This window comes from Barbus barbus, assembly GCF_936440315.1.
Source record: "Barbus barbus genome assembly, chromosome: 4".
NCBI classification, from domain to species: domain Eukaryota; kingdom Metazoa; phylum Chordata; class Actinopteri; order Cypriniformes; family Cyprinidae; genus Barbus; species Barbus barbus.
In genome coordinates this window covers 11,131,104-11,158,210 of record NC_136732.1, presented here as the reverse complement: position 1 = coordinate 11,158,210, position 27,107 = coordinate 11,131,104, and the positions used below count along the sequence as shown (strand labels likewise).

Here is a 27,107-nt window from a genome sequence, read left to right as displayed (position 1 = left end):
CAGTAATCACAGTGATTCCTTAAAACCATGTTTTACTACGTTTAATACATGTGAAGACGAGCAGAGACTAGAATTACTAGATTAAGAAATTATGCATACGTGTATTCGCTAGCTAGATAATTTCTTAATCTAGTAATTCCTATAGGCTAAATGTTCATAAGTGTATCAGCAATCATAAATCAAAGAAGAACATTTTTAGAAATATATTTAGTTGACGAGGATCACTCAAGTGCAGTTACAGGGTTTTTGACCAACGAATGTTTGTAAATGCGCATTTTGTCTGCCATTAAAACGGCGGCATCACATTACGTTTTCAACCGGTTACAAAGTTTGTTGTAGCTATAAGGGCGCTCAGCTTTTCTTGTTTTAACAAAATCTCATTTTATAAAAGAGCTACTACTGTAAGAGTAAGAGATGCTACTGTATGCACAGGCTAAGTGTATTGGCTATGACTAGATGGCAAATGCTAACCCTTTCTCTCCGGTCCCACATATCTCTGACCTCAAATACATAAAATATGAGCCCTTATAGACGTAGTGTTTCTTGTGTAAAGAACATGCTGTACTTAAACAACAAGATCTTTATTTACCCTTGCAAGACTTCGTTCAGCTGCTGTGGAACTTCAATTCATTCAGTCCAGATAGAGGGGGTGGAGTTATGAGATTTTACCGACAGTTTGAGCGGATCCAACAAGATTTAGTCACAAGCTCTTTTTAATTCCTCTCTCTCACTGGCTAAACGTTTGTAAAACAGGCAGATTAACGTAAAGGGAGACCAATAGCATTGATTTATTGAAGAAAAGAAAAAAAACACCGCCACCAAAAAAAAGGGCACTTCGGCGTGTAAGGGGAAAAAGGGCATGTGCTCTGCACAGGTTGAGGTCTACCTGTGCACGTGCCTGCGTCCGACTGTAGTGCTGACGTCCCACAAGTTACAGTCTGTGGCACTGACGTCCTGCAAGCTACAGTTTGCGCCACATCCGACTGTAGTGCTGACGTCCCACAAGCTACAGTCTGTGCCACATCTGACTGTAGTGCTTACATCCCACAAGTTACAGTTTGTGTCATGTCCGACTGTAGTACTGACATCCCTCAAATTACAGTCTGTGCCACTGACATCCCACAAGCTACAGTTTGTGCCACGTCTGACTGTAGTGCTGACGTACCGCAAGCTAAAGTTTGTGCCATGTCCGACTGTAGTGCTGACGTCCCGCAAGCTACAGTCTGCGCCACTGACATCCCACAAGCTACAGTTTGTGCCACGTCTGACTGTAGTGCTGACGTACCGCAAGCTAAAGTTTGTGCCATGTCCGACTGTAGTGCTGACGTCCCGCAAGCTACAGTCTGCGCCACTGACATCCCACAAGCTACAGTTTGTGCCACGTCTGACTGTAGTGCTGACGTACCGCAAGCTAAAGTTTGTGCCATGTCCGACTGTAGTGCTGACGTCCCGCAAGCTACAGTCTGCGCCACTGACATCCCACAAGCTACAGTCTGTGCCACATCCAACTGTAGCGACTGTTCAATGGTTTTTGCTTTAAACTGACTTTAATATGCACAAAGAAAAATTGATAGCTAACATGGAAATATATATTTTTAACATTCAGCAAGATTTATTTTAAATTTGTGTTAAAATGAAGGTGAAGTTGTAGATTTAACACTGAAAAAAATAATAAATAAATAATGACCTCTACAGTTCACATAAATAATTCTGTAGTGGTAAAAATTAAAGGCACAAACATTCTGTGTAGTCTCTCAGTTGTATAAATTAGCAAAATCTTTTAAATAGTTGAAGATAAATTAAGTGACATCACTGATTGATATTTTATGCCAACACCTTTTATTTATCTGTTAATTGACATCAATTCATGCAGCTATGAAATTGGCAGTCAGCTGGGTGAAGGAGGCTTTGGAACGGTTTATGCAGCGACTTGATTGGACGATGGCCTTCAGGTATCAATTTGCATTACTTATAATATATATCTAGCTAAGCATTTTTGGTCTGCTGTCTCAATCTCTCCTTTGCAAGCACTTGTATATCATATATTAAATATTTAGAGTTCTTGCTTGGCCTGTCAGACATATTTAGACATGCTCTACTGTTTGTATTTAAATTCATGAAAATGTATATGTTCAGGGTTAATGATTGAAATAATATGAACTCTGCACACAAATGAAGTAAATCTTACCCAAATCGTATTTGGTTTTGTTGACCAGGTGGCAGTAAAACTCGCCTCCAACAGGAACATGAAATTCATCAGCATTGTAAGTAGGCTGTGCTCTCTCTGTTTCTCCTCTAAAGTCACTGTTTTCAGTTTCAAACATCTCTTATTCATTAATCATAGACTACAAATGATTTCTTAGTATACAAGCTGCCAGGACTTGTTTAAATCCTACCACCTCCCCATTATAACAACTGTCTTTCTTTAGGATGGTTATTCCAAATATCTTCCACTGGAGGTCGCTCTGCAAATTCTTGCAAATCAAGGCCCCCAGATTCCTGGAAATCATCCAGTTTCTGGACTGGCAGGTGGAGCTTGACCACTACATCATGGTGCTAGAGCGGCCCATGCCCTGTCAGTCCTTGTATGAATTTCCAAAGTGCTACAAGGGCACCATTGAAGAGGATGTGTCATGGGTTATCATGCGCCAGGCAACACTTGCAGCTCAAAAGTGCTGCCAACGTGGAAATTAGAAATTATGGCAGGAACCCAATGCTGCTTTAGAAAAATTTAGCACACAAGGACCTGTCAAACCACCACATGGACAAGATCATTCTCCATAACTGGTTTATGGTAATATTTTTTAAGATTTTGATTCTGATTTTAATGACAATTCAAGTCAAATCTGTTCTAAGTGTAACGTTTTTAGGCATTAATCTGATTTTTGTTTTTGTTTCAGTTATCAGAAGTGGAGGAATGTACGCTGATGGACATCTTCATAGCCTCCCTAGTCCCAGAGCTGTTAAAGTATATAACAGCTGGGCATATATACATCAGTGGTGATATTTGTCTCCAGTTAGGATGAAAAATTAATCAGTATTGTAAGTAGGGTGTGCTCTCTTTGTTTCTCCTCACAATCACTGTTTTCAATTTCACATCTCTTATCAACATTAATCATAGACTATAAAGGATTTTTAACAGATAAACAGCAATTCCTGTGTCCATCAGCAACTGTCTTTCTTTAGGACAGTTATCCCAAATGCTTTCCTATGGAGGTCGAGCAAAAGATGGCTTGTTAGGTGAGATCTTTATTTTAGCAAAGGTCAATTGTAACTTGGGATCTTACAAATTGAACATAAAAAGGGAACATGTGTGAAGTTTAAGGTAGTAATCAGACGTCTCTTCCTTCTTTCTGCACAGAATGCTGCGATCATATTAGCTGTTGTCTGCAGACCGACCCAAAGAAGCATACATACATCTATCTATATATGTATATATATATATATATATATATATATATATATATATATATATATATATATATATATATATATATATATATATATATATATATATATATATATATATATACATACACATACGCATATATATATATATAAAGTGACTGGGTAAATATATGTGTGTGTGTGTGTGTACACACTAGGCCTAGGCTATTTAAGAAAAATAAAATAAATACATTATAAACACAAAATTAAACAGATAAAAATACTTTTTATTTTAACAGTATAATTTAGAAACTATTTAAAAAAAAAGGTTCAGCCCACATGTAAACAGATGAAAACAGTAATGAAGATAACATGATGAATAGATTCTCAAGAAATGTTTGTACTACAAAGTTTGAAAAATAAATTATATTTACTTTTTATGATTAAAGTTGTCTAAGAACCATAATCGGCAGATGGCAGCATTTATCTTGTTTCTGTCCAAGTGCACCTGTCAGAGCGGACCTCACCTTATCTCCCCCGCCCCTGACGCAGACTCGCATTCACGCGCTCATAAGTTTGCAGCAAAGCCTCTCTCAGCTCAACTCCAGCAGCCCGTTATTGAGCAAGACTGCGGTCACTTTCTTTCGAGATCTATAACACGGCTCTACAGACGGCCGTCTTGCTATGAGGACTTGAGGGAGGCGATAAGCGTGTTGTCCTGCCTGGGTTATTTGGGAGTTTTTGGCGATCCGAATTAACGACATCTGAGTGCGCGAGAGGGGCAGAAGAATGTCTCGCGATCCGGACGAGGTGAATAAACTGACCGAGAGCATTTACAAGGTGAGAGAAACCACACTTACTCACGAGATAACGCGAGTATTATTCACCTGTTGAGACTACAGTGGCTAGGTCAAGCGTTGACATCCACCCAGGCTGACAGTTTTAAGAGATTTCTGGATTGAGCCGGTCATTTTGCTGGTTAGGACACTTTTAACCTGGTCAGGAAACTGTCGGTCAAAGCTGGTAAAGTTGAAAAGTTCACATTTCGGGTTGTTGAGCCACAGGTGGCTATTTACCAGAACACAAATGGCACTTTTGATTTATTGACACACCCAAATGAATCGGATATGAACCCCAGATTCAGATCCAGGGATTCAGACACATAAGTTGTATACAATTATTATTATTATTATTATTTATTTATTTTTGCCTCATGGGAATGTATTATATCACTCAACCCTTGTGTGAATCATATGCTTTATTTCATTTTCATATAGTAGCCTATTCTTCCTTATGTTTTTGGAGTGGAATACGACCTGGGCTTGTTTCATTCACTCAGGTGGTTTACTGATATTGAGTAGCATTCCTTGCAGAGACACAGATCCCACATTGTAGAAAAAGAAATGTAAAAGTTATTTTTAAAAGTTATCTAAAACTATTGACTTACTAATTGTAACATTTCTTTGTTTTTGTCAATTTGAATTTGTTTACTTAATGCAACATTCAGCCAGCAAATGAACCCTTAAGGCAACTACATTTTTCGTGCTAAGCACATTTTCAATTAGTACAGATGAATGGATAATTTTGTTAGCTATATTGTTTTTAAATGGACATTTAATATGTGAAGTGAACTAAAGAGCAATCATCTTACGGTGCAAGGATATCCGTGAAATAGTTTGGACAGACCCCAACATTTGACAAACAGCACTGAAGAATACAGATGCATCTCAGAAGATTAGAATATGGTGAAAAAGTTCATTTTTTCTTGTAACTTATTTCAAAAAGTGAAACTTTCATACATTTTAGGTTCATTACATGTAAAGTAAAACACTTCAAAAGTTTTTTTTAATTTTGATGATTAGAGCTTACAGCTCATGAAAGTCAAAAATCCAGTACCTGAAAATATTACAATATTTACATTTGAGTTTCAATTAATGACCATCCCTACAGTATAAATTCAGAGTGTCTTGTTCTTTGAAACCTCAATAATGGAGAAGACTGCTGACTTGGTAATGATCCAGAAAACAATCATTGACCCCCTCCACAAAGAAGGTAAGTCACAGAAGGTCATTTCTTAAAGAGGTGGCTGTTCACAGAGTGCTGTATCAAAGCATATTAAATGCAAAGTTGACTGGAAGGAAGAATTTGGGCAGGAAAAGGTGCACAAGCAACAGGAATGACTGCAAGCTTGAGAATACTGTCAAGCAAAGCTGATTCAAACACTTGGGAGAGCTTCACAAGGAGTGAACTGAAGCTGGAGTCAATGCATCAAGAGTCACCACGATCAGACGTCTTCAGGAAAAGGGCTACCAAGCCACTTCTGAACCAGAGACAACGTCAGAAGTGTCTTACCTGGGCTAAGGAGGAAAATAACTGGACTGTTGCTTAGTTGTCCTAAAGTCCACTTTTCAGATAAAATACAATTTTGCATTTCATTTGGAAATCGAGGTCTGGAGTCTGGAGGAAGACTGGAGTGGCACAGAATCCAAGCTGCTTGAAGTCCAGTGTGAAGTTTCCGAAGTCTGTGATGATTTGGGGTGCCGTGACGTCTGCTGGTGTTGGTCCACTGTGTTTTATCAAGACCAAAGTCAATGCAGCTGTCTACCAGAAGATTTTATAGCACTTTATGCTTCCGTCTGCTGACAAGCTTTATGGAGATGCTGATTTCCTTTTCCAGCAGGACTTCCAAGTGGTTTGCTGACCATGATATTACAGTGCTTGATTGGCCAGTCAACATGCCTGACCTGAACCCCATGTGGAATCTATGGGATATTTTCAAGAGAAAGATGAGAAACAGTCGATCCAACAATCCAGACGAGCTGAAGGCTCAATAGTGCCTCATCAGTGCCACAGGCTGATCGCTTCCATGCCATTCCTCACTGATGCTGGAATTTGTGCTAAAGGAGCCCCGACCAAATATTGAGTGCATAAATGAACATACTTTAAAGAACTTGAACTTTGCTGTTTTGCAAATCCTTTTTTAAATTGATCTTAGGAAATATTCTAATATTTTGAGATACTGATTTTTGACTTTCATGAGCTGTAAGCTCTAATCATCAAAATAAAAACAAAAAAACTTTTGAAGTGTTTACTTTACATGTAATGAATCTAAAATATATGAAAGTTTCACTTTTTAAAATGTTACAAGAAAAAATGAAAAAACTTTTTCCACTATATTCTAATTTTCTGTGATGCACCTGTAGTGCAAGTCAACAAATGTAAAAAGAGCTCTTAACATAACAAATAACTAATTGACAATTAATGACAAAACATCAAAAAGTTAGCAAACGGTGAAACTAATTTCTAACAGTAAATGCGTAATTTATTCATGATGCAGTGCATTCTGGGAACTCACAAACCCTTAACATTAGAATTGTTATGCACTGTTTTTGACTAGTTGGGGCAACATTAGAGGGAATTCTTTTGAACTAACATGGAGGTTTTTTTTATGAATTTGTAAGTAGTTCTTAGTATTTAGCTGAAAAATATTCAGTTTCTTTCTTTTTAACAGTATAACAGACATTACAAGTTACAAGTTTACAGTTAGTTTGAGGTCCACTAATTTTACAGGATAACTGTGCCACTGAACGAATGCTTTGATTGGGAGGAGGTTTATTATCAGCGACGGCTCCCACGTCATATCTGTCCATGAGTGCGTCATTCCAATACAGTTTCATTCCAGTGTAATATCAGCTGTGCCTCCTGTCGTTCAGTCTCTGGCGGTTCGATACGTGTCAGGGAGTGGAGAGAAGTGGGCTGTCTTCATGAATTGAGGATTAGTAAGCATTAAGTAAGCAGACATATGCTGCTTGAAGTTCAGTAAATATGACCAAGCCCAAGTGTTCACTGGTGACTCATTCAAATCTCTGCCTCCTTTGTCCTTCGACGAAACCAGGAACTGATGCAGTTCTGGCAGCTATTAAAACGCATGGTGTTGTTGCTCAGTAACTGATCTTGTTGTGAAAAGCAGTAGAGTTTCCTGTAGTTCTCCACTCGAGTTCGAACTTGATTCTCCCAGACTTTGTCATTCACATGATGTAACCACCAGTCTCATCGACTATCTTTCGACTCCCTATACTAACACTGAGAGGCGCGCATGTGAATTTCAATTCAAGATCTTATTCGGTCCTGACAGAGAGGAGAAACGGGCACAAAACCTCTACCCCTGAGAGGTGCAACCTGTGAGAACATCTACAGAAAGTGTCCTGGAAGAGTCGAGTGGATCAACTCATGAATGGATATTTCTTCTTGAAGGTTTCTCACAGGTTATGCAGATGACTGCTCAAATCCAAACAGATCCAAATTGAAAGAGTGTTGCCCAAAAGATAAGATATCTGTGAATATATATTTATAAATTGCTATGGGAATTAACTCATTAGCATATTGGGTGTAGGGTTGCAAAGGGGTGGAACATTTCCGGTAAATTTCGGGAAACTTTCCAAAAATCCCTGGAATAGTCCAAAAAATCCTGGAAAGTTTCCAAAATTTCTGGAATATTTCCGAAATTTACTGGAAAATTTCCACCTTTTTGCAACCCTAGTTGGGTGTCTAATACTATTTCTAATACTTTATTAGATATACTAATATCTAATACTGCTCCAGGTGTGTGTTCACGGTGTGTGTGTGTTCACTGCTGTGTGTGTGCACGTTGGATGGGTTAAATGCAGAGCACGAATTCCGAGTATGGGTCACCATACTTGGCAGTATGTCACTTCACTATTCACTATTAGGAAGACATTAGTTACTTTTAGGCAAGTCATTTGGCTGCCATCTTGGTAATGGCCCCAGGCAGCTATTTTCTAAGTACAACTCCCATGTATAAAGGATTACATTCCAATGTCAAATGACCAAAACAATCTGCCTACAGATTGCTACTTTAGGTCTTGTTACACACATTGATCTAACGAATGTGCATGTGCATTCAAGAGTAATCTAAGAAGCACTACAAAAAAAAGTGGTTTAATAATATACTGGTGATGCACCAAAAGTTCATCAACAAATATTCAGCCAAAACAGCAAGAATAAATAAAGAACTAATAATAATAATAATAATAAATTAAATTAATTTCAGTCAAAATATAGTTTGGAGGGTTTCACTGACTAAATTTGTGCCGTTTAATTAGTGATTCTCTTATGACCAACAATGATGTAAAATTAGTTTGGTTGAAATATCTAGAGGGAGCTCAAAGAACTTATTTTTTTTTATTATTATTACTGGTTTGTTATATCTCTGAACAGCAAACACAGTTCAATTACCCAAGTTTATTTACCAATATTTTACTTTCAGTTTTTGGCTAAACTAACTTTAACTTTAATTTTGGTTTTAGTGTAAATAACAAACAAAAAAATAAAATATATATATTAAAAAAAATAAAAAAACATTATAGTGTGTCATTTATAATATACCATTAAAGCAAAAATGTGGGATTTCCTTTCTAAAGCCCTGTTCACACCAAGGACGATAACTATAAAGATAACTATATTAGCGTCCACACCAGCGAACGATATCTTCTGTTTCTTCTAATCGCACGCGCGTCTGCTGCTCTAAATGTTCGAGCTCGTTACAGCAGGATGGATTCTGATTGGGTGTCAATGTTTGTATCGTTCATTAGATGGGGAAAAATCGTACTGAAAGTGATTCCAATGATAACCTTTCTCTGTGCCTTTATCGTTATAGTTGTGGTGTGGACTATTCTTTAATATTGAGAACAATTTTTAGAACTATATCTTTGTTATCTTTATAGTTAAAGTGCTTGGTGTTAATGACCTTAACAGCCACTGTATTGAATGTAAGTTCTTTCTGTCTGTCTTTCTGTCTGTCTGTCTGTCTGTCTTTCTTTCAGTCTGTCAGTCTTTCTTTCTTTCTTTCTTTCTTTCTTTCGAACGAAGTGGACCATCTCTTTCTCTTGTAATGTCTCTGTTTACATATGGAATATATTATAAAATATATAAAATGGTTACTTTGGGGAAATAGTAAATAATATGTTTGATAGAACATTTTTAATACTTGAGACCAATCCCAAAACTGGTCTAACAGCTTGTTCTGTGTGCGCACTTGGACCAAATCCGTTACGTTGATTTTAAAACAATTTGCTTTACCAGTAATTAGTGTCAAAAGACCCGTTACTTCGGTACCAAGTTGGTACTAAAAAAATGAAAACATCACGGTACCAGGTTTTTTTTAAGTACCGTTGGTGCCGAGTACCCGGTCAACCCGGTTCTTGATGCGCTATCCAAACGGTGCACAGATGAGCTGTCTTCATAAAAGCACATATGTGGCGACATCAAAAGGAGGAAACGCATCAAACTAACAAAACACGTTAAAGACTGACACCCGGGTCAAATGAAAGAGTTCAAGCAGGTATGTTTCAATTTAATATTTAGATCTTCTTTTATGAATATTATTCCATATTTTAATTTGAATGTCGGATTGAAATAAACACAGCCGTTATTAGCAGATTTAATCGTTAGCATAAGCGCAGCTAACGCTAATATAATGAGCATTAGAATTGTTTCTTTATCAACTATTTAATGCTCCTATAGCTCTTATTAGGGTAAAAAAAACAGGAGGACATTAGGGTATTTACTATTTTTACACACCAGAGGCTTTTAAATGAATTGTGAATCTAAAATGTGTGTGAATGTACAAATGGTTAACAGTGTTTGTCATATCAGTCTGTCAGAAAAACAGGTCTTTTTAAGCTAGTTAGTAGTTGTTCTTGGCTGGATAAATAGCAGGTTTTAAAAGCCCTTTAAAATTAAATATGTACACAGGATTCAATTGGATCAAATGAAACTACAGTCAAATTGTATCTCCTGTATAGACTTTAAAATAATTCCATTCATTAACATGACTTCATGTTATTATCTAACATCAACTTGCAATGAGTGAACAATGTTTTTACAACATTAATTCATGTTTGTGAATGTTATTTAATACAAACACTTAATCATTCATGTTTGTTCATTGTGCATTAAATAATTTCAACAGATTGAACTTTTGATTTTATGTATTAGTAAATAGAAATTAACCCTAAGAAGAATAATTGCTTTATAACTATTGTTTATTGATGGGTCATGTTATCTATGTTATAAAAGCTGAGGTTTGTTATTTACTGAAAAGTTAGTCAATGATTTAATGTTGCATTTGGTCAGACTCCGCCCATTGCTTTGCTTATTATATTTTTCTTTTACAGCTGCAGGCTGAGGACGATCATGAAAAACACCCCAGCAAACCCTAAAACAGACAAGAGTTTAGTTGTTTTTCAGCGGCAGTAGAAATATGACTTTTGGGTGAAACTTGTTTACTTTTTTTTTTTTCATACTTTTATTACTTGTGGAAAAACTTGAAACAATTTTATATAAGCATAAAGAATTGCATTGATTTTTGTACAGTTTATTTTTGTTTAACTTTATTAATAAAAAATGTTTTTTTAATTAGCATGTTTTTGTTTTTTGCTTTGGTGTTGAAATTGGTTTTCACTGGTATTGGTACCGAATACAGAAATTGTGGTACCGTGACAAAACTACCAGTAATTACAAACCCAGTTATCCATGAAATTCAGACCTGGACCAGGTTGGAACCCAACAGTTTGTAGTTTGTCTGGTCTCTTTAGGGTTGGGTAGATATCACATCTCCATATTCATCACCTAGAATTACAAAAGCATACTTGAATATGTTGTTATGGCCTGAAGCAGAAGCGTTGTACACTTTAGTCACTTTTGATGTAACCCTGCTTGCACATTACATTAAACCAGAGACACTTTAAAATGGCACTGAAGAGGTTGTTTCATGAACTGTCTCAGTCCACACAATGCCATGATTGTGACTGATTACATCATGATTGCTCATGCCAACATTTTAACCATTTCCTTTGTTTGAAATCCCTCTTCTCAGAATGTTATGGAACAATTCAACCCCGGGTTGCGTAACCTCGTAAACCTGGGAAAGAGCTACGAGAAAGCGGTTTCAGGTGAGCCTCACCTTTTCATATCCTTACTATTAGAACAAGTATAATAAAGCACATAATGTCATTTAAAAAAAAAAAAATTGCGTTATTGTACATTTTTAGCCATTGTTGAGTCCCTATAATCTGTTTTTATTAGTGGTTGATGATAAATACTGGGTTTTTAATTGCTCATGCCGATATCTAGAGAGCAGATTTCTTATGGCAGCTATATATAAATAAAGATTGCATAGCGGAAAAATGTGATGTGATCAACTTTGGTTAATGAGGTGTGATAAGCTCAAGATTAACTTGTCAAATCAGTTTCAAATATTTATTATCATTTACATGTAGGAAATAATGACACATCCAATATCAACATCTCCTGGTTTTCTTGTTATATAAACATCAGTCCAACTTTACTTTGTAATGGCAATCAAATTAAAATCTAAATATAGACTTAACGATTTACACATGCAAAATGACATCAGGATGAATTATGGAGGGAATGATGGAGCATTGAGTGTTCTTTTTGTAACATCCCTCACTCCCACGTAACCCTTTCCTCAGATTTCTTATATAGTTACATGTCAATCTAGAAAAAGTAGGTCTTCTGAACAAAGGTTAGGTTTCATCACATCTTGAACAAATGGATTGCTGCTTTAGAAAGAGGGCAAGACATACTGTAACAGCCAAACTCACACACTAAACACAACAACTCTTATACAGCTTGTTGTTCCTGGACTGACTGAAGAGGTTTGTCGAATTTGCCCTCTGAGTAGCTGCCAACAATCGACAGGTCTTACAGACAGTAGCTCTCTTGATTGAGCATGCTCATAAAACAATTGTTGTTTTGGCTCCAGATCTTCTGCCATAAACCCAGTGGTAAGACACTGTGTCAGGTTTTAAAAACATTTCTGGAGAAATGGGCGTTCTGTTGTGCTCCATCCAAACATTTCCTTCTAGCTGCCTTTGAATTACTTTTTCTATTTCGCTCATAACAAATGACATATCAGGGCTCGACATTAACGCTTGTCCGGGACAAGTGAATGTTTTGGTCGGGCAAGTGAAAGAGTAACTTGAAAAAGTCAATACCAAAAACAATAATAACTGCCTTTATTTATGATACAGCCTTTGTTATAGGGGTGTGCGATATATATCGTTTGAGATAATTTCGTAATTGTTGTTTTATCGAGTGTACTGCAAGAATCAAAACACGCATACATTATGTAAAATCGTCTAGGTTAGACTAGCTCACGTGCGGGTGCGTTCTTTCATGATTCAGTATTACCATGCATGAAGAATGATCAGAAAATTCAAGATATGGGAGAAGAAAATGTATATATTTATATAATTTCATATAGTTTCACACGAAGATCGAGCACCATTTTTTTTTTTTTTTTTGCTCTAAAAACCATCATGATTACAAATGTGAACAGTTCAATAAACAAGAAGTTAACATTAAGAGACTTACGTTTTAGACACCATATTTAGTGGTTTTGAGCTATTTCAACAACAAAAATAATTCCAAACAGCCACAGCACTGTTCTGCATCTCTGAGCAACATGATGGTGTTTCGTTCCTGAATGAATCAACCAATCAACCAACCGTTTAAACGATTTGGTTCAATCGCAATGATTCACTTCTTAACAATGACTTGATGCCACCCACTGCTGGTTTCAATTTCACATTTACAGTATTTTTTAAATAATTTCAAATATCAGTTTTCATCGTTTTATGAATCAAAACATTATTTATTAATTTGTAACTGCAGATTAAAGCATTCCATGTCCTTCAGAGCTGCATTAACAGTGGGTAAATATATCTCTTCCACTTCAGATGCCGTTTCTGTGTTTCCTCTACATTGCAAAGATGAATTGTTGATACTGATTTCATTTGTTTGGTAACAGCCCAAATGTCTTATACTAATTGTCTGATTAAATTGAACTCTAATTTAAAAAAAAATAATAATTTAAGTTTGAAAATTAATATATATATATATATATATATATAATTATATAGGCATTTTATTTTTAAGTTTAATATAAAATAATTGTATTTGTAATTAATATTCCCTTTTTATTTTAAAATATAACAGTATTATCACACTTTATTTTTTTTATTATTTTATTTAAAAAGAAAAATCTAACTAAATAAACCAAATGGGTTTTGTATAGCTACAATAAATAATTATATTTATAACTCAATTAAAATTTATTTATTTTTTCTCTCCGGGCAAGTAACTTTTATACTCTGACAAGTAAATGACAAATTTACAACCACATTAGAATGCTTAATGTCAAGCCCTGCATATGCAGACTGATGGAATAAAATAATCCTAATATTATACTCAAAAGCATTTGGAAGACATTAGAAAATCTTTTTTGATCAACGCAAGAGTTTAGGGCTGGGCGATAAATCGATTTTATTGATTAACTCGAATGTGTAGTTTGTCGATTTTGTTTGAATGAAAAACGGTTTTCTTTTTAGCATCCGCCGACGCTCCCCTCTGAGCTCCAGTAGTTCCGAATGAGCTCAGTCCTCCCCCCCGCGCGTTTGCCATATAGGGTTTGGCCGATAGACGATGCCATCATCCATCGCCGATGGCTGATAGACATCATGATGTTAAAGGCCTAATGTTACTTCGTTTTTGTACGCGAACACGCAGCCTTTCAAAGTATACTCCTTTTGAAGGTGTATGCGAACACAGGCGGCCGGCGCACGCGCTCTAGAAAGCTTCAGCCATATTCAGTGTCTGCTCTATTTTTCCCCCGTTAAGTCATGACTGATGATAAATATTTTTTAACTCTTTTAAACCAAAGCTAGCTTTTTAGTTTGACTTTCACTTTCGAGATTCACGAGAAGCTCAGCGTCACGTCACGCCACGTCTTTACATTGTTTTGAATCGTTGCTAGGCGCCACGAACAGACGCCGAATGGCGCCGCCGGTGTGCGTACGCTCATAGAAAATGTTTTTGAATTTTAAAGATGTGGCGCGACGCTGCTCTTTTCGTCCAGTGTGCTACCAGCTTCAGTCATCTCTCCTTACTCTGTCTGTTTATGTGGGAAGTGAAATTGTTTGCACTGTAACAGGCAACCGTTGGCAATCGTTATTTGTTTTCCTTGCCGTTCTGAATACAGATTTTCGTTTCGTAACTCCATCGAAATTGTTCACTGCAGACAACGTCCGATGCCAATTTTGTAGATATCGCCCAACCCTACTGCATACTATCACTAAAAAACCTAGTGAATGTGTGGCATGTTGTGTGAGCATAGAAAGTGAAACAAATGTCTTGCACGATTCCACCTTAGTATAATAGCATGTATTCTTATCCTTGTTTTGCAGCCATGGTTCTGGCTGGGAAGCAGTACTTTGATGCTGTATCTAAGATCGGGGAGAACGCAGCCGTATCTCCAGTGTCCAGGGAACTGGGTGAGTCACGGCTAATTCTTTTAAAAACTGCATGAGCACTTTTCCATTTAATCTTCCTGCAGTTCCATTTGTCATTTCTAGAGATAGAAACTGTCAAAGGCAGGGTAGGTGATTTGGTTAAAAAAAATATTTTTTTGCTATGATGGTTGAAAGTCTCTTCACATCCCGATAGCAATGACTGAGTTAAGTAGTCTAAATGTATTTGTGTATTTATATCATATGTGGAAGGAGTAAGACCATAAAATGTTCTTCCAATCATATCCCTCGGTCCGAGAACTACGATAGGCTGTCCTGCCTGCCTGTTAATGTATGTATTTGCATACTTCTGTGCACCCGGTTCACACAGATATGATATCAGAGCAGTCCATTACACTATTGCAGACCGAGCAAGAATGAAAGGCGTTATTATTATTATATTATGAGCTTTGTACTGTAATGTTTTCTCTGCTGTGAATGAGTCACGAGGTAATATGATAGCATTGCATCAATCCTCCACCAACGCAGTCTCTCATCGTGTCGCTGTTAGCCTCTGGTTAACTCGCGTTCATGTTTTTTGGAAGAGGCGTGGATTTGGAGAGTGATTTTGCAGGGAGGGTGGGATCTTACGCTTTCAAAGCTAGCTAGCTATTGCTAGCCTCTCTGAAATCACCTGCCCTACCTTTTAAGGAGGAATATAGCATGTCTTTATTATAGAGTTCACAAAAAACTGTGTAGCAATCACTTGTTTATTTAGTTGTCATTAGCACTGAATACTGATAAACGAAGCGATTAAAAGATAGCGTAGGCCATAATCTGACGTTGCGATAATGTGCAGGAATGTGCCATAAAGGATGTTATGTGGCCTTAAATCACTTTCGGTTTCATGTTACGTCCAGAATATTTGAAACAATCGACTTTGAGCTGTTTGTTGACACAGCATTGTATCTGCTGGACCATTATAATGGTGGATATATTGTGTTTATTCAATCGTTTCATGTTTGAGAACTCAGGGTTCAAAATACATGTTGAGAGCCTGTGTGTGTTTTTCTGCTTTTTGAGAAATTGTATTAACTGTATCAACTGTATTAACATTTCACATATATAATATGCCACATTACTGACACATGGCCCGCTTCCAAAACAAAAAATCCTCTTAAATGAGTGGGGTACTTCATGTGCAGACGTAATGTGTGGGTAATTAATGGCACTTGCGGTGCAAGAATATTTTAAAGCACCACTGCGACACGCAAATATGTGTAGGAGGTTGAATTTTTAATACATTAATTGCTTTAGCTTTAGTGGTTTGTCATTAAAGTCACTGATTTATTATGCAGTCATTTTAAAAATATTATACATAGGAGTATGTTGACTTAGTACAACAGAAGGTGTAAACCGTGCAATTAAACTGTAAGATGTAAGGCTGCAGCAACTAATCGATAAAATATATCTCTTGTTAGCGATTTGATGTAGGCTTAAAATTTGCTAAAACTTTAGGGACCAATTCTCACTGTTAACTAGTTGCTTATTAGCATGCCTATTAACATATTGGCTGTTTATTAGTACTTATAAAGCACATATTCTGCATGACCATATTCTACATCCAACTACCTTACTAACTATTAAGGAGCAAATTAGGAGTTTGAGGAAAAAGTCATAGTTAATTGTTTGTTTATATCTAGAATTGAACCTTAAAGTAAAGTGTGACCTCTATATGTAACACAAGTAATGGTGTTTTTAATAGAGCAGTAGTAGTCAAATTTATAGTAAAATTATATTCAGATATGTTTGAATGTGTATTCCTCCTGCAGCCCTGTTAGAATGACTGAATACCACAGGTTTTTCATTTGCATGTTACAAGGTGTTCAGCAAATCTGAAAGGAAGGAGGAAGTATCAGTACGGAATTATATATACTTTATGGAGACAGATTGTAAATGACTTTTTACATACTTTGATTAACTTGTTTTAGTTTCAGTGATACCATAGTTAAGTTAAATTCATGCATTACATTATTATCATGTCACTTGATGATTTAAACCATAAGATAAAATAAGTCTTGAATAAGATAAAAATGATAAACGATTAACCCTCAAAAACAGTTGTTCTTAAATGTGTAATAACTTTTGAACCGCTAATCCTATCTGAATGCTGTCGTAAAGTGTCGTAAAGCAGAGATTCTCTTCTTTTCGGAGAGATCGTATTTGTCTCAGTTGGATATTCAGAGGCTCCGTAGCATATGTTATTATGTCATCACATTTTGACAGCATTGATTGATCAGAAGAAACCAATGCATTTTGTTCCTCTGAGCCAAACAGGAACGATTGTTGACCCTTAGTCCCGCCCCCCGTGCCCAGATTGGTTCAAACTGTCATATATTCAACCAATAAACATAGGTTTCCGGTCTTGTTGTTTAGCGTGTTTCTTTGGGATTTTGAGCAAACGTTTTGGCTGTTTTATTATGTAAAAAATACTCATAAAAATCATTTGCACTATTTTTTTCTATTGCACTCTATATATTTTTCACCCATTTTGTGTAGTTTGTGAATCATTTGTACTGCTTGTATTTTTGTTGTCAATGTTTTCACAACTTGCTGCACTGTTTGTGTTTGCTGTTCATACTCAAACTTATGTATTTTGTTATTATATAACACGGTTTCCATTTTCTTTACTCCCTAAATGTTTTTTTTGGATACATCTATATTGTTAGTAAAGTAAATAGACCTCTTTTTCACTGAAAAACGCCTATAACAATATTGTAATAAATGGCTATAACTTGCTTGGGGAATGTTATATGTAGACACAATTTTATTTGGAAGTGTACAACTTTTTAAAGAAAAAAAATCCAAACTTCAGGAATTTCTGTTTGAGTACACAGTAAAAAAACAAAAAAATTATTGCTTGCATTTTTCTTAAAATTCTGTAAATTTTTTAATTCTTAGAGAAAACAAAGGACAAATTGGGACTTTAAATTAGCTAGACTGAAACTTCAAGTTCTCCTGTTTATAATGATATATGGCATTTGATTCTGACTCCTAGAATGGTCTGAAAAAACGTGTCAGGTGCCCCAAAAATGGTCTTTAAGGGTTAAACCCCAAAAACTTGCGCTGCTATCAGTCTTGAATCTGCTTTTTACTAATAGTTAGGCAGTGGGAAACTGATCCTGCACCAGTATGGGCAGCTTCATCCCAGAGCAAAAGAAAATAGACTCCGTGAGATCATTCCACCAGATTCTCCATGTTGGAAGAATTGTAGTCAAAAACTCCTATTTCCCAACTGCAAATTAGGAGACTGACTTTGCAAGGTCATGCACGATTACTAGAGCAGGGATTTTGAGTGCATATTGGCAGGGATAAGGGCAGTGAAATCTGCTTTGCCAATATAGACTATTACAATTTCAGCTGAGACTGCTCTTTATTTATTTTTAATTTTTTTTAATTAAATTTTTCTCTTGGCAGTCTAATCAGATCATGAGGAGAATAATAAAATAAAATCACAGCTGATATTATTTCAAGTTCATTAGTCAAGCTGGAAATGAAAGGTGAAGTCAGGTGCATTGCATTGTGGGATACAGTATTTCACACATTAAGCCCCCTTTTTTACTGCACAGTTTGGCAAATATAGGAAATCAACCATGTGTTTCATGCATACAGATAATTTGCATATGGTGCACAGTATTGGTGTGTGCATCTCCATTGCAACGGTTTTAAATAACGGCAGTTGTTTTTTGAGCAATTTTAATAATCTTAATCTGAGCTGGATTGAGCAGAGGCTGTGACCTGCCAGACAGAGCACATTTGTCCCTGACTGACATCACATCACTGCCATAATCTGTGTTCATGTTCTGTGTAAGAGTTTTGATATCGCCTGCTATCATTGGAAAATTATGTAGTTCTAATTATATATATTATAATACACAATGCAGTTTTTATTGACTTTAGACAACACATACATTTACTTTAAAATTGTCTCAATGCTTTACAAATACTGTATATGTAAAGGTATATCATCTTATTATTTTTTTTCTTTGCATGACTGGGCCTTTATATAGGTTTATAGTGGCTTATTTTACTGTCAGGAGTAAATAGGATATATAATCTTTGTAACGTGATTTTTTTTTTAATTATTTTTTTCATTCTTTATTATTTAAAATAAGTGGCAATAGAATTAATTTGACATTTTGACTATTTAAATTATCTTTAAAAATGTAAGCAAATAAAAATGTAATAATTCCTTTTGTCTAGTTTTTCCATTGTGCTGCCAAAAAAGTAATAAATTGTGATTTTACAATGTGATAAAATAAGAGGTGAGTGTCATAATGAAAACTGATAACACAAATGGTCACAGGAGACATTTGAAACATGTAAATACTCGGTGGAAACGGTAGCCCACTTGAGATCAGATCACTGAAAATGCAAGTGTGAACTGGGTGTGAACACTTATCGTTCATGCTTCAAAGTGATAGTTTTATTTTTTTTATTTTTTTTTATTTTTTTTTTTAAGTGTGGACAACCTTTTCTTGACCTTTTCTTTTGAGGGCCGTAACATTTGTACATGACCTTAGTGGTTGATAACACAATGCCCTTCCTATCTGTAGACGATAAGAGCCGAAAACTCTGTTTGGGCAGATAACGACCAAACTCAGGCCTCGCGGTCCACGTAACCGGTGTTTCTTGACGAGAGGAGCCTCTTGAGCTCTGAGTGCTCGGCTGAGCTGAAACTAGAGCTGCCTTCAGGCAGATGAGCTGACATCGGATAGTCTTGCGAGTCACGGACAGATTGACACTAGGTCAGCTGTCAGAGAGACGAAGATGCTTTCGGTCTTAACCAGTCCCACCAAAGACAACCACACAGGTGTCCTCTGTGTTTAGATTTCAGACTCTTGTGTCTTCTATAACCCAACAGGTGTGACGTCCCACCACTGTCGCTGTTTGCAGGAGGCACCTTGTTTTGTCGTGGCATTTGAGTGTGTCGACCTGCAGAGCGCCTCACTGACAGCAGAGCATCAGATTACGCTTTTGAGTTCAATGGATTATCATTCAAATACCTGCTTGCGTTCTCATGGAGGTGTGCTGGTTCTGTGGAAATTCTGAGTAATGCATGAATACACATGTGCTGCATTCCTGCTCGTTTGCTGTGCACTTTAGTGGATAAAAAGACCTGCTTTTACACCGGTCATGTTGTGATCAGATCAGGGTCATCCAGATTAAGTGGATACGTGAGTGCCATTGTACTCATGTTGACCTGGTTACAGAACAACAACATAAAAGGTGGACTCTGCACTCTTAAATTAATAGTTAGTATGAGACGCGTGTTTCCTGGAGTTAATGCAGTTGACTTTTGCCAGTTTAACCTTAAACTGTCATTCAAACATTTGGGGTCAGTAAGGTTTTCTAATGTTTTTTGATAGAAGTCTTATTTGCTCAAATACAGTAAGAACTTTAACATCGCTAAATATTTGTAAAATTTAAAGTAACGTGTTGTGTTTGAATGCATTCATGTGATCAACGATAAATTTACAAATGAACAGCATTTATTTCAAATGAAATTGCATATTAATATAAATATTTATTTTCCAAATTTAATTCATTTAAAGCACTTTTGACTAATTTAATGCATTCTTGCTCAAAGGTACTCATTTCTTTCAAAAAATAAAATCTTACTGACTTTCAAACAGTAGTGTACTTTCTTTGACTTTATAACATTTTAATTTTAAACCTTTTGCAAAATGTACAGCATAGCATTATGCATTTACATACATTTAACTGATTAAAAGTTAATTGAATATCAAAGTAATTGTTAGTTACAGCCTTAATGCTTATATCATATCCTGAACCAAAATCCCACCTCTTCCTGTATCTGGGCTTTTGACAAGATCCAGCCATGTTTGTGGGAAGCAGATTGCACTTGCTTGAATGACAGAAGTGAATTTGTATGCTCTTTTTCCTATGGTCTCTGAATTTCCCCAGGCTGCTTCTGTACTCAAAAATAACTGCCTGGGGAATTGTGATATTACCCTGTGCATTCATTCAAAACAGTCTTTCTCCTTCGTCATATCACTGGGCTTTGTGATCATACTGTTTAGACCCATTTAAATGATCCTAGAACTGGAAAAACAAACATATAAAGACACAAAGGATTTAATGCACCATTAATTCCCAGACTGTTTTTACTGAGCTATGTAAGTCTTATGTCAAGCTCAACCTCTTGCCATTTTATTTAGTTTTTTTACACAGTGTATGTTTTAAGAGATCACACAGAATAAACATCACTCATCTCATCCTTAATTTTCATTATTAGATAGCGTGTTAATGCCACCGTCATGACGTGGTTTTCTCTTGTTTGTTTTGTTATGTAATGCTTGTAGTGGGTCAAATAGTTCTTCACTTTGTCAGGAGTGTTTAGGTTCAGATGACCCCACCTGTTGCCTGTCGTGTTCTTCTTTTTTTTTTTCTTCTGGAAGAACACAAACAAAGCAGGAGTGAACCACAGCCAGGGGAGATGCAAATCAGCCTCTGTGTTTCGAGTGACACGATCCTCTGCTTATCATCACTGTGCATCAGGGTATGAGTCTCTAAACCAGGAGATCAGGCTGCTCTTGACACATTTTATTTGTGCCGGTTTTGCTTTTTTAATCAGACTGCAGAATGACAGGAAGTTATGAACTGGCTCTGAGACTCCCTGCTTTCATTATTACTCCAATCCGCTTGTGTTTGCTTTCCCTCTGATTGAGTAATCTGATATTTCCACCTTTTGTGTAAAACACCTGTAGCTTCTGTGGTAAAATATTAGTTAAAGCACAAATCAAAGTCATTGTATGTTCATACCTTCAAGCCGTTAAACTCATATGGTGTCATTTCCCAGTGGAACACAGAGAATTTCTGGAGAGTCCTCACGCAGCTCTTTTCCAAATGACCATGACTGGCTGGCTCCTAAAAGCAGTCCATGTTTTATAACCAAGATGTCATGTTATCTTTGCCATCACCAGATATTTGAATCACATTCACAGGGCTCTAGACTCATTCTTGCCACTGGTCGCACTTGTGCGACTAACTTTCTCAGTATCATTTGGCAGCAATTTTTTATTTATTTATTTTTGATACAACATTTGATTAATCAATGCATGCTGATGAACTTTTATCATAGTTTATAGTTATATGGTAACGAAAGTGTTCAACATTCAACCCGTTCTTTTTCATCAGTATTATTTGTGATTTAAATTTTGTGAACAGGAATTCCTTTGTTTGCTTTCACTTTCAAATTCATGATCTTGGTGTCACTCTTTACAAGAAAAGATAATTGTCTGTTTTGCTTATATCTATACACCTTTCACTTTTTAAGACTAAAGCCAGGCTCACACTGTGCGATTTTTAATAATCTTTTGCGATTGCTGCTTGTCACACTGTACGAACATGATCCCCATGTCAGACTGTAGGATCTCAGTTGTCTTAATGTCAGACTGTACGACAGTCAAGACGCGACAAAAACGGACGTACTCAAGAAGACTTGTCCGGAGTTTTACGTCATCAATACGTGACCCGCGTTCTCTCGCTATAATGGTAGCTAGCAAACAACAGCAACGTGTAGCGTTAGTTTTATTAATTACATGCCTTGATGTTAAAAAAAAAACAAAAAACGAAAAAGACGACGTGTGTGGAGCAAGTCATGGCTGGGCAAAAGAGGACTTTATGGACTTCCAGTTCTACAGAGCGAACTTGAGGTAATTTTGTTATTCGAGTTTAAACATCCTGCCCCTTAATAAATAAACTTTAAGTAAACTTTACATTGTACATATATTGTTTTTTACAAATAATGAATGGTTTGAAGTTGTCGCGCTAATTGCGTCATCAAGTTCAGTGCTCCTATTGGTTTTTGGTTTGACGGTCGTCGTAGGAGATGTCACACTGCAGGAAACTTGAGGAAAGTGTCTGAAATCTTCTGACACTGCCAGAATTTAATCGGAGGAAAAAATTGATCGCAACGGCCATTAATCGGCTGTCGGTGAACATGTCAAACCAGCGATCTAGACAACCGATTTTAGCCTAGGATTATAGGAATCTTTTAGGATGTTAGGATTTTCAAAATTTGTCTCAGACGAACAAATCGTGGCCAAAATCGCACAGTGTGAGCCGGGCTTAAATCAAAAAATGGATTCATTGTTATGCTTAATTAAAAAGCACAACTACAATAAAACAGTACGTTACAATGACAAACTAGCTTGCATAACGTACGTAACCCTCGTTCCCTGATGGAGGGAACGGAGACGTTATGTCGTGATGACATAGGGATTTACTTGGAAGCCCCAAACATCTCTGACTTAAGAGAAAACGCCAATGAAAATTTCAGACTAGACAGACGAGCGGCTTCTGGCCGTGTAAGGGGCCATCCACGACTTCGTCAGCTCCTCATGCACCTCCGGGAAGAAAGGCACTGGAGTAACACGCGGTTGTGAGCCGCGCCCCGCTCCGCTCCGAGAAACCAATCATCCAGCCGTGAGGGCTCGGGACTGGGTGGTCTGTTGACCTCCAGCCCGATGCTCACGGCTGCCCGGGCAAGCATGGCCGTCAACTCTGAGTCCGGTGCAGCGGTGGCGACCACACCCGAGGGGGGTAGCCCCACTGCACCTTCATCCTCAGAGGACGTAAACCCGTCCCCCGATGCTGCAATCGACATCCTATCCTCCGGAGGCACACCGAATGAAATACTGCGCGTCCCGTGGGACGAACCAGTGAAATCATCCGGGAGCCGGACGGGACATTCGCTGCGTGAGGAGTAAGAGGTCCGTGGGGACGTACCCGGCGGAGAGGCTCTTACTGTAACCCTCAGATCTCCCAGAGCGCCAGCCGGCGGTCCTCTGCTCGAGTCAGAGAGACCGGGGCGGGTGGCGGCAGAAGTTGCCAATCCTTACAGAAAGGAAAGGCGAGATCGCAGTGATGTCATGCTTATACGGCCACAACAGGCGCATGAGTCATCCACGAACACAGCTTCAGCTTGCTGGAGACCCAGACACTGAAGACAATGATCATGTCCGTCATCTGCGGACAGGAAACGACCGCAACCAAGAGGACACGGACGAAACGGCATCTTGAAAAAGACGCGATCGTCCGTGATTTGCTCTTTTAGATTTGCTCTTTCAGTTGAAGTGCCCAGGGGAATCGCTGGTGAAAGGGACTCTGCTGTCTGCACCGTAACGCCAACTGGAACAAAACAAAGATGAGGCTTTGTGGAGAGCAGCACAGTCTTCATCCGCTTGGCTCCGAAGCAAACATCTGATGAGTGGATGCACCTGTCACCCTTTTATACCCGTATGTACGGGGAGTGGCTCAGGTATGCAAAATCCACTAGCCAATTTTCATTGGCGTTTTCTCTTAAGTCAGAGATGTTTGGGGCTTCCAAGTAAATCCCTCCCTATGTCGTCATGACATAACTCGTAGTGACCGACAGATAGGGAACATTTATTAACGAAAACGAATAAGACGAGGCATGGCATAGGACACATCACATGCTGCATTGACTAATAAATTACAGAATGTTTAGCAAACACTGAGGAATCAAATAATAATAATATAAAAAAAATTAAGGAAAGCCTCCATAGCGTAACGTGAGCTAAACAGCAAAGATAACAAGCTTTTCAAAATGAAAACAAAAAGAAAAGTAAAACTAAACTGGCTGTCGCTGACAGAACTTGCATGTTTTTTTCTACAAGAATACAAACATGTTCACCTTCTCTGGTTTAAGAAGCCGTCTTTTACTTTAGTTTGAAAACCAAATCCTCTGTTGCGCTCCCTCCGTTGCTCGCACCTTCGCGCTCGTGCTGATGCAGCGAGTATAAACCAGGCTCTACCCACGAACGCTCGCGCTGAAAGCGCCTCTCTTCACGTGATCAGTGAAATCTAACTTCTGCTACAATGTGCTGGCAGCGTGCGCTGTATGAAGCAGACGCTTTGGAGCAGTGCAGACCATGCACTCGCACAAGTGCGACAACGTCAATTTTTACTCTCACGCTCTCAAAAAAATTAGTTTTGTCGCATTTTGGTCGCAGTCTAGAGCCCTGATTCAGGTTTGCAGAAATGGACCACAAGAGGTTTGACGTCACTGATGTCAAATTCTAATGTGTCTTGGCTAAATGAGGACAGACCAATTTGAAAATGTGGAATGGACAATAACATCGGTGAGCTGCAGCAGAAGGAACGATTTTCTGTTCCTCATAAAAGTCTTTTGTGACTTTAGAACAAGACTTCAGTATGGTGCTTTTTTGTCCTTTTTAGAGCTGCTAGATGTGGTCACTATGAACTGTTGTATCTCAAAGAGGTTATTCAGAAATACTCTTTTAAAGGCACAAAGATTACAGCATTTGGGTTTGGAGCAAATGTTGTCAAGATTTTTGGCTATCCCTTTCCTATCTGTTTCGGGTCATTAAACTGAATAAATACAGAACTAAATGAAACAATTTTTCCTTTTTTATTTTTTTTTATTTTAAAGTATAGTGTTCATAAAAAAAAAAAATAGATGTTAATTTTTATACTCATTGTTGATTTATCTTTTGTACAGTGTCTCCGACTCTGGTGTCCACACCCCTCTTGCATGATTTGTGTAACAGTGAAAGCAGCAGCAGTGACTGTCAGAACCTGACACACACACACTCTCTCCCTCCCGCACTGTTGCCACAAAGAAAGCTTTTTACCAGGATGTTCTGGTGACCTTTAGTCTCCTGTGTCGTTTGAACTGTGCTTAGCAAGACTGGCCACAGGACAGCAGTCAACACACATACACTGCATTAGCAGCCTCAGGCTGGAGAGTGTGGGAATTGTTGCATGTGTGTTTAATGCTCATTTTTTGGTTAACTCAGAATAAATTGAGTTGAACCATTTCATTTGAATGAAAAACTCAGTTCATGTTATAATTAAGGCAGTCAATTTACACTTTTGTCAGTTTGCATTGTTTTCAATGTTTGTCTTGCATGATCTGCTAGTTTCAGGAGCAACAGGAGACCAGAATAAGCTGGGATATTTAATGGGATAGTTCACCCAGAAATGAAATGTACTCACCTTTGTGTCATTCCATTTTCCAAATCCAAAAGATGAAGAATTTGTAATGACACCTGAGAGAGATTTTTTTTTTTTGTCCTTCTATAGAAAGTCCATTTCACCAAAACTTTGACTTTCTTGAATGCTTGCTTCAAAAACTTAATGTAAAGATTGTAAAAGAGATACATGTGAATCAAACAGTTTAATCTAAGTCTTCACGATTACTTTATATAATGAAGAGATTTAATTAAGGCTTTTTCCACATATAAACATTGATCAACACACACACAGAGCTCATCAACTATAGTCAGTGGAAGATCAAATGTGTGCGGGTGTTCATTAAAAATATCTCCATTATTATTCATATTATTTATTGGTAATAATTTATTGTTTTATTTTATTAATTTTTTTTCTTGAGTGAACTATTTATTTAAGGCCCAGTCACAGATTGCTAAAATTTGGTTTCGAGGAAAAAAATGAATAGAAACAGTTGGTTTATGGGCTTATTCACACCAGGTGAGAACATTTGCTTGCCAACAGCCCAGACTTTTTCTTTTTTTTTTTTTTTTTGCTGTTGTTGCTGTTTTTTGTTTTTTTTTTAAACAGCAAGCTACGGCACTGCAAAGAAAACTGACTGACAAATATGAGCTCAGATTTTAGACATACCTTAATTTGGAAATCTGCATCAACAATGTCTATACAATTATTTGTTAAAATCTTATCCCGTAATCAGAAATGGATAAGTCACAGAAAAGTCATGGATATTCACTGTTTAAAAGGTGTGGGAGCCCTGTTGGTGGAAGAATTGTTTATTGTGATCAGTACTTTTAATAAATTCTATTTTAGTACTGCTGTTGATGCTATTTTAAGTCTAGCAGCTTCCTGCAACCATGGAAAAGTCACTGCAGCACACAGCCTCTTGTGACTTTTAGCTTTGTTAAATCAATCTCAAGTTCTCCTCTCGTGGGATCTGCTATCCCTGTACTCATTGTTTACTATAATCAGTTCGCATTCATGTAAATCCATCTAGAAACGGCGGGGTTGAAAGCCGTGAGTTGTAATTCTGCAGACACACCGGTTCATTGTTTGGTGCTCACTGTAGCTGGAATATTTGCTGTTGTTGTTTTTGATAATACAGAAGCGTTGGATTATCTATGATCTATTGTATCACAGAGTAACTATGGATTCTATAGCTCTGATCATGTTGCTGTTATGTCTCTGCAGTCATTGTCTGCATGCAGCTTTTGTTCTTAGCGGTGGAAGTTTCTGTGTCTGACTGAGCGGCAGCTACAGCTTCTGTGATAAAAGTCTGTGGGTGGAAACGCATCACCCCTCCCATCA

At 37.4% G+C, this 27,107-nt stretch overlaps 1 protein-coding gene across 1 annotated transcript in view; it reads left to right on the top strand.

The window, feature by feature from the left end:
• Positions 1–3,945: 3,945 nt before the first annotated feature.
• LOC306861509 (BAR/IMD domain-containing adapter protein 2-like 1) overlaps positions 3,946–27,107 on the top strand; it is a 70,691-nt gene continuing 47,529 nt past the window's right edge. The window contains exons 1-3 of the mRNA XM_079403797.1: positions 3,946–4,227; positions 11,285–11,360; positions 14,679–14,765. Coding sequence (XP_079259923.1) covers positions 4,177–4,227; positions 11,285–11,360; positions 14,679–14,765 — 214 coding nt within the window. The 5' untranslated portion in view covers positions 3,946–4,176. The remainder of the gene's footprint in view (positions 4,228–11,284; positions 11,361–14,678; positions 14,766–27,107) is intronic.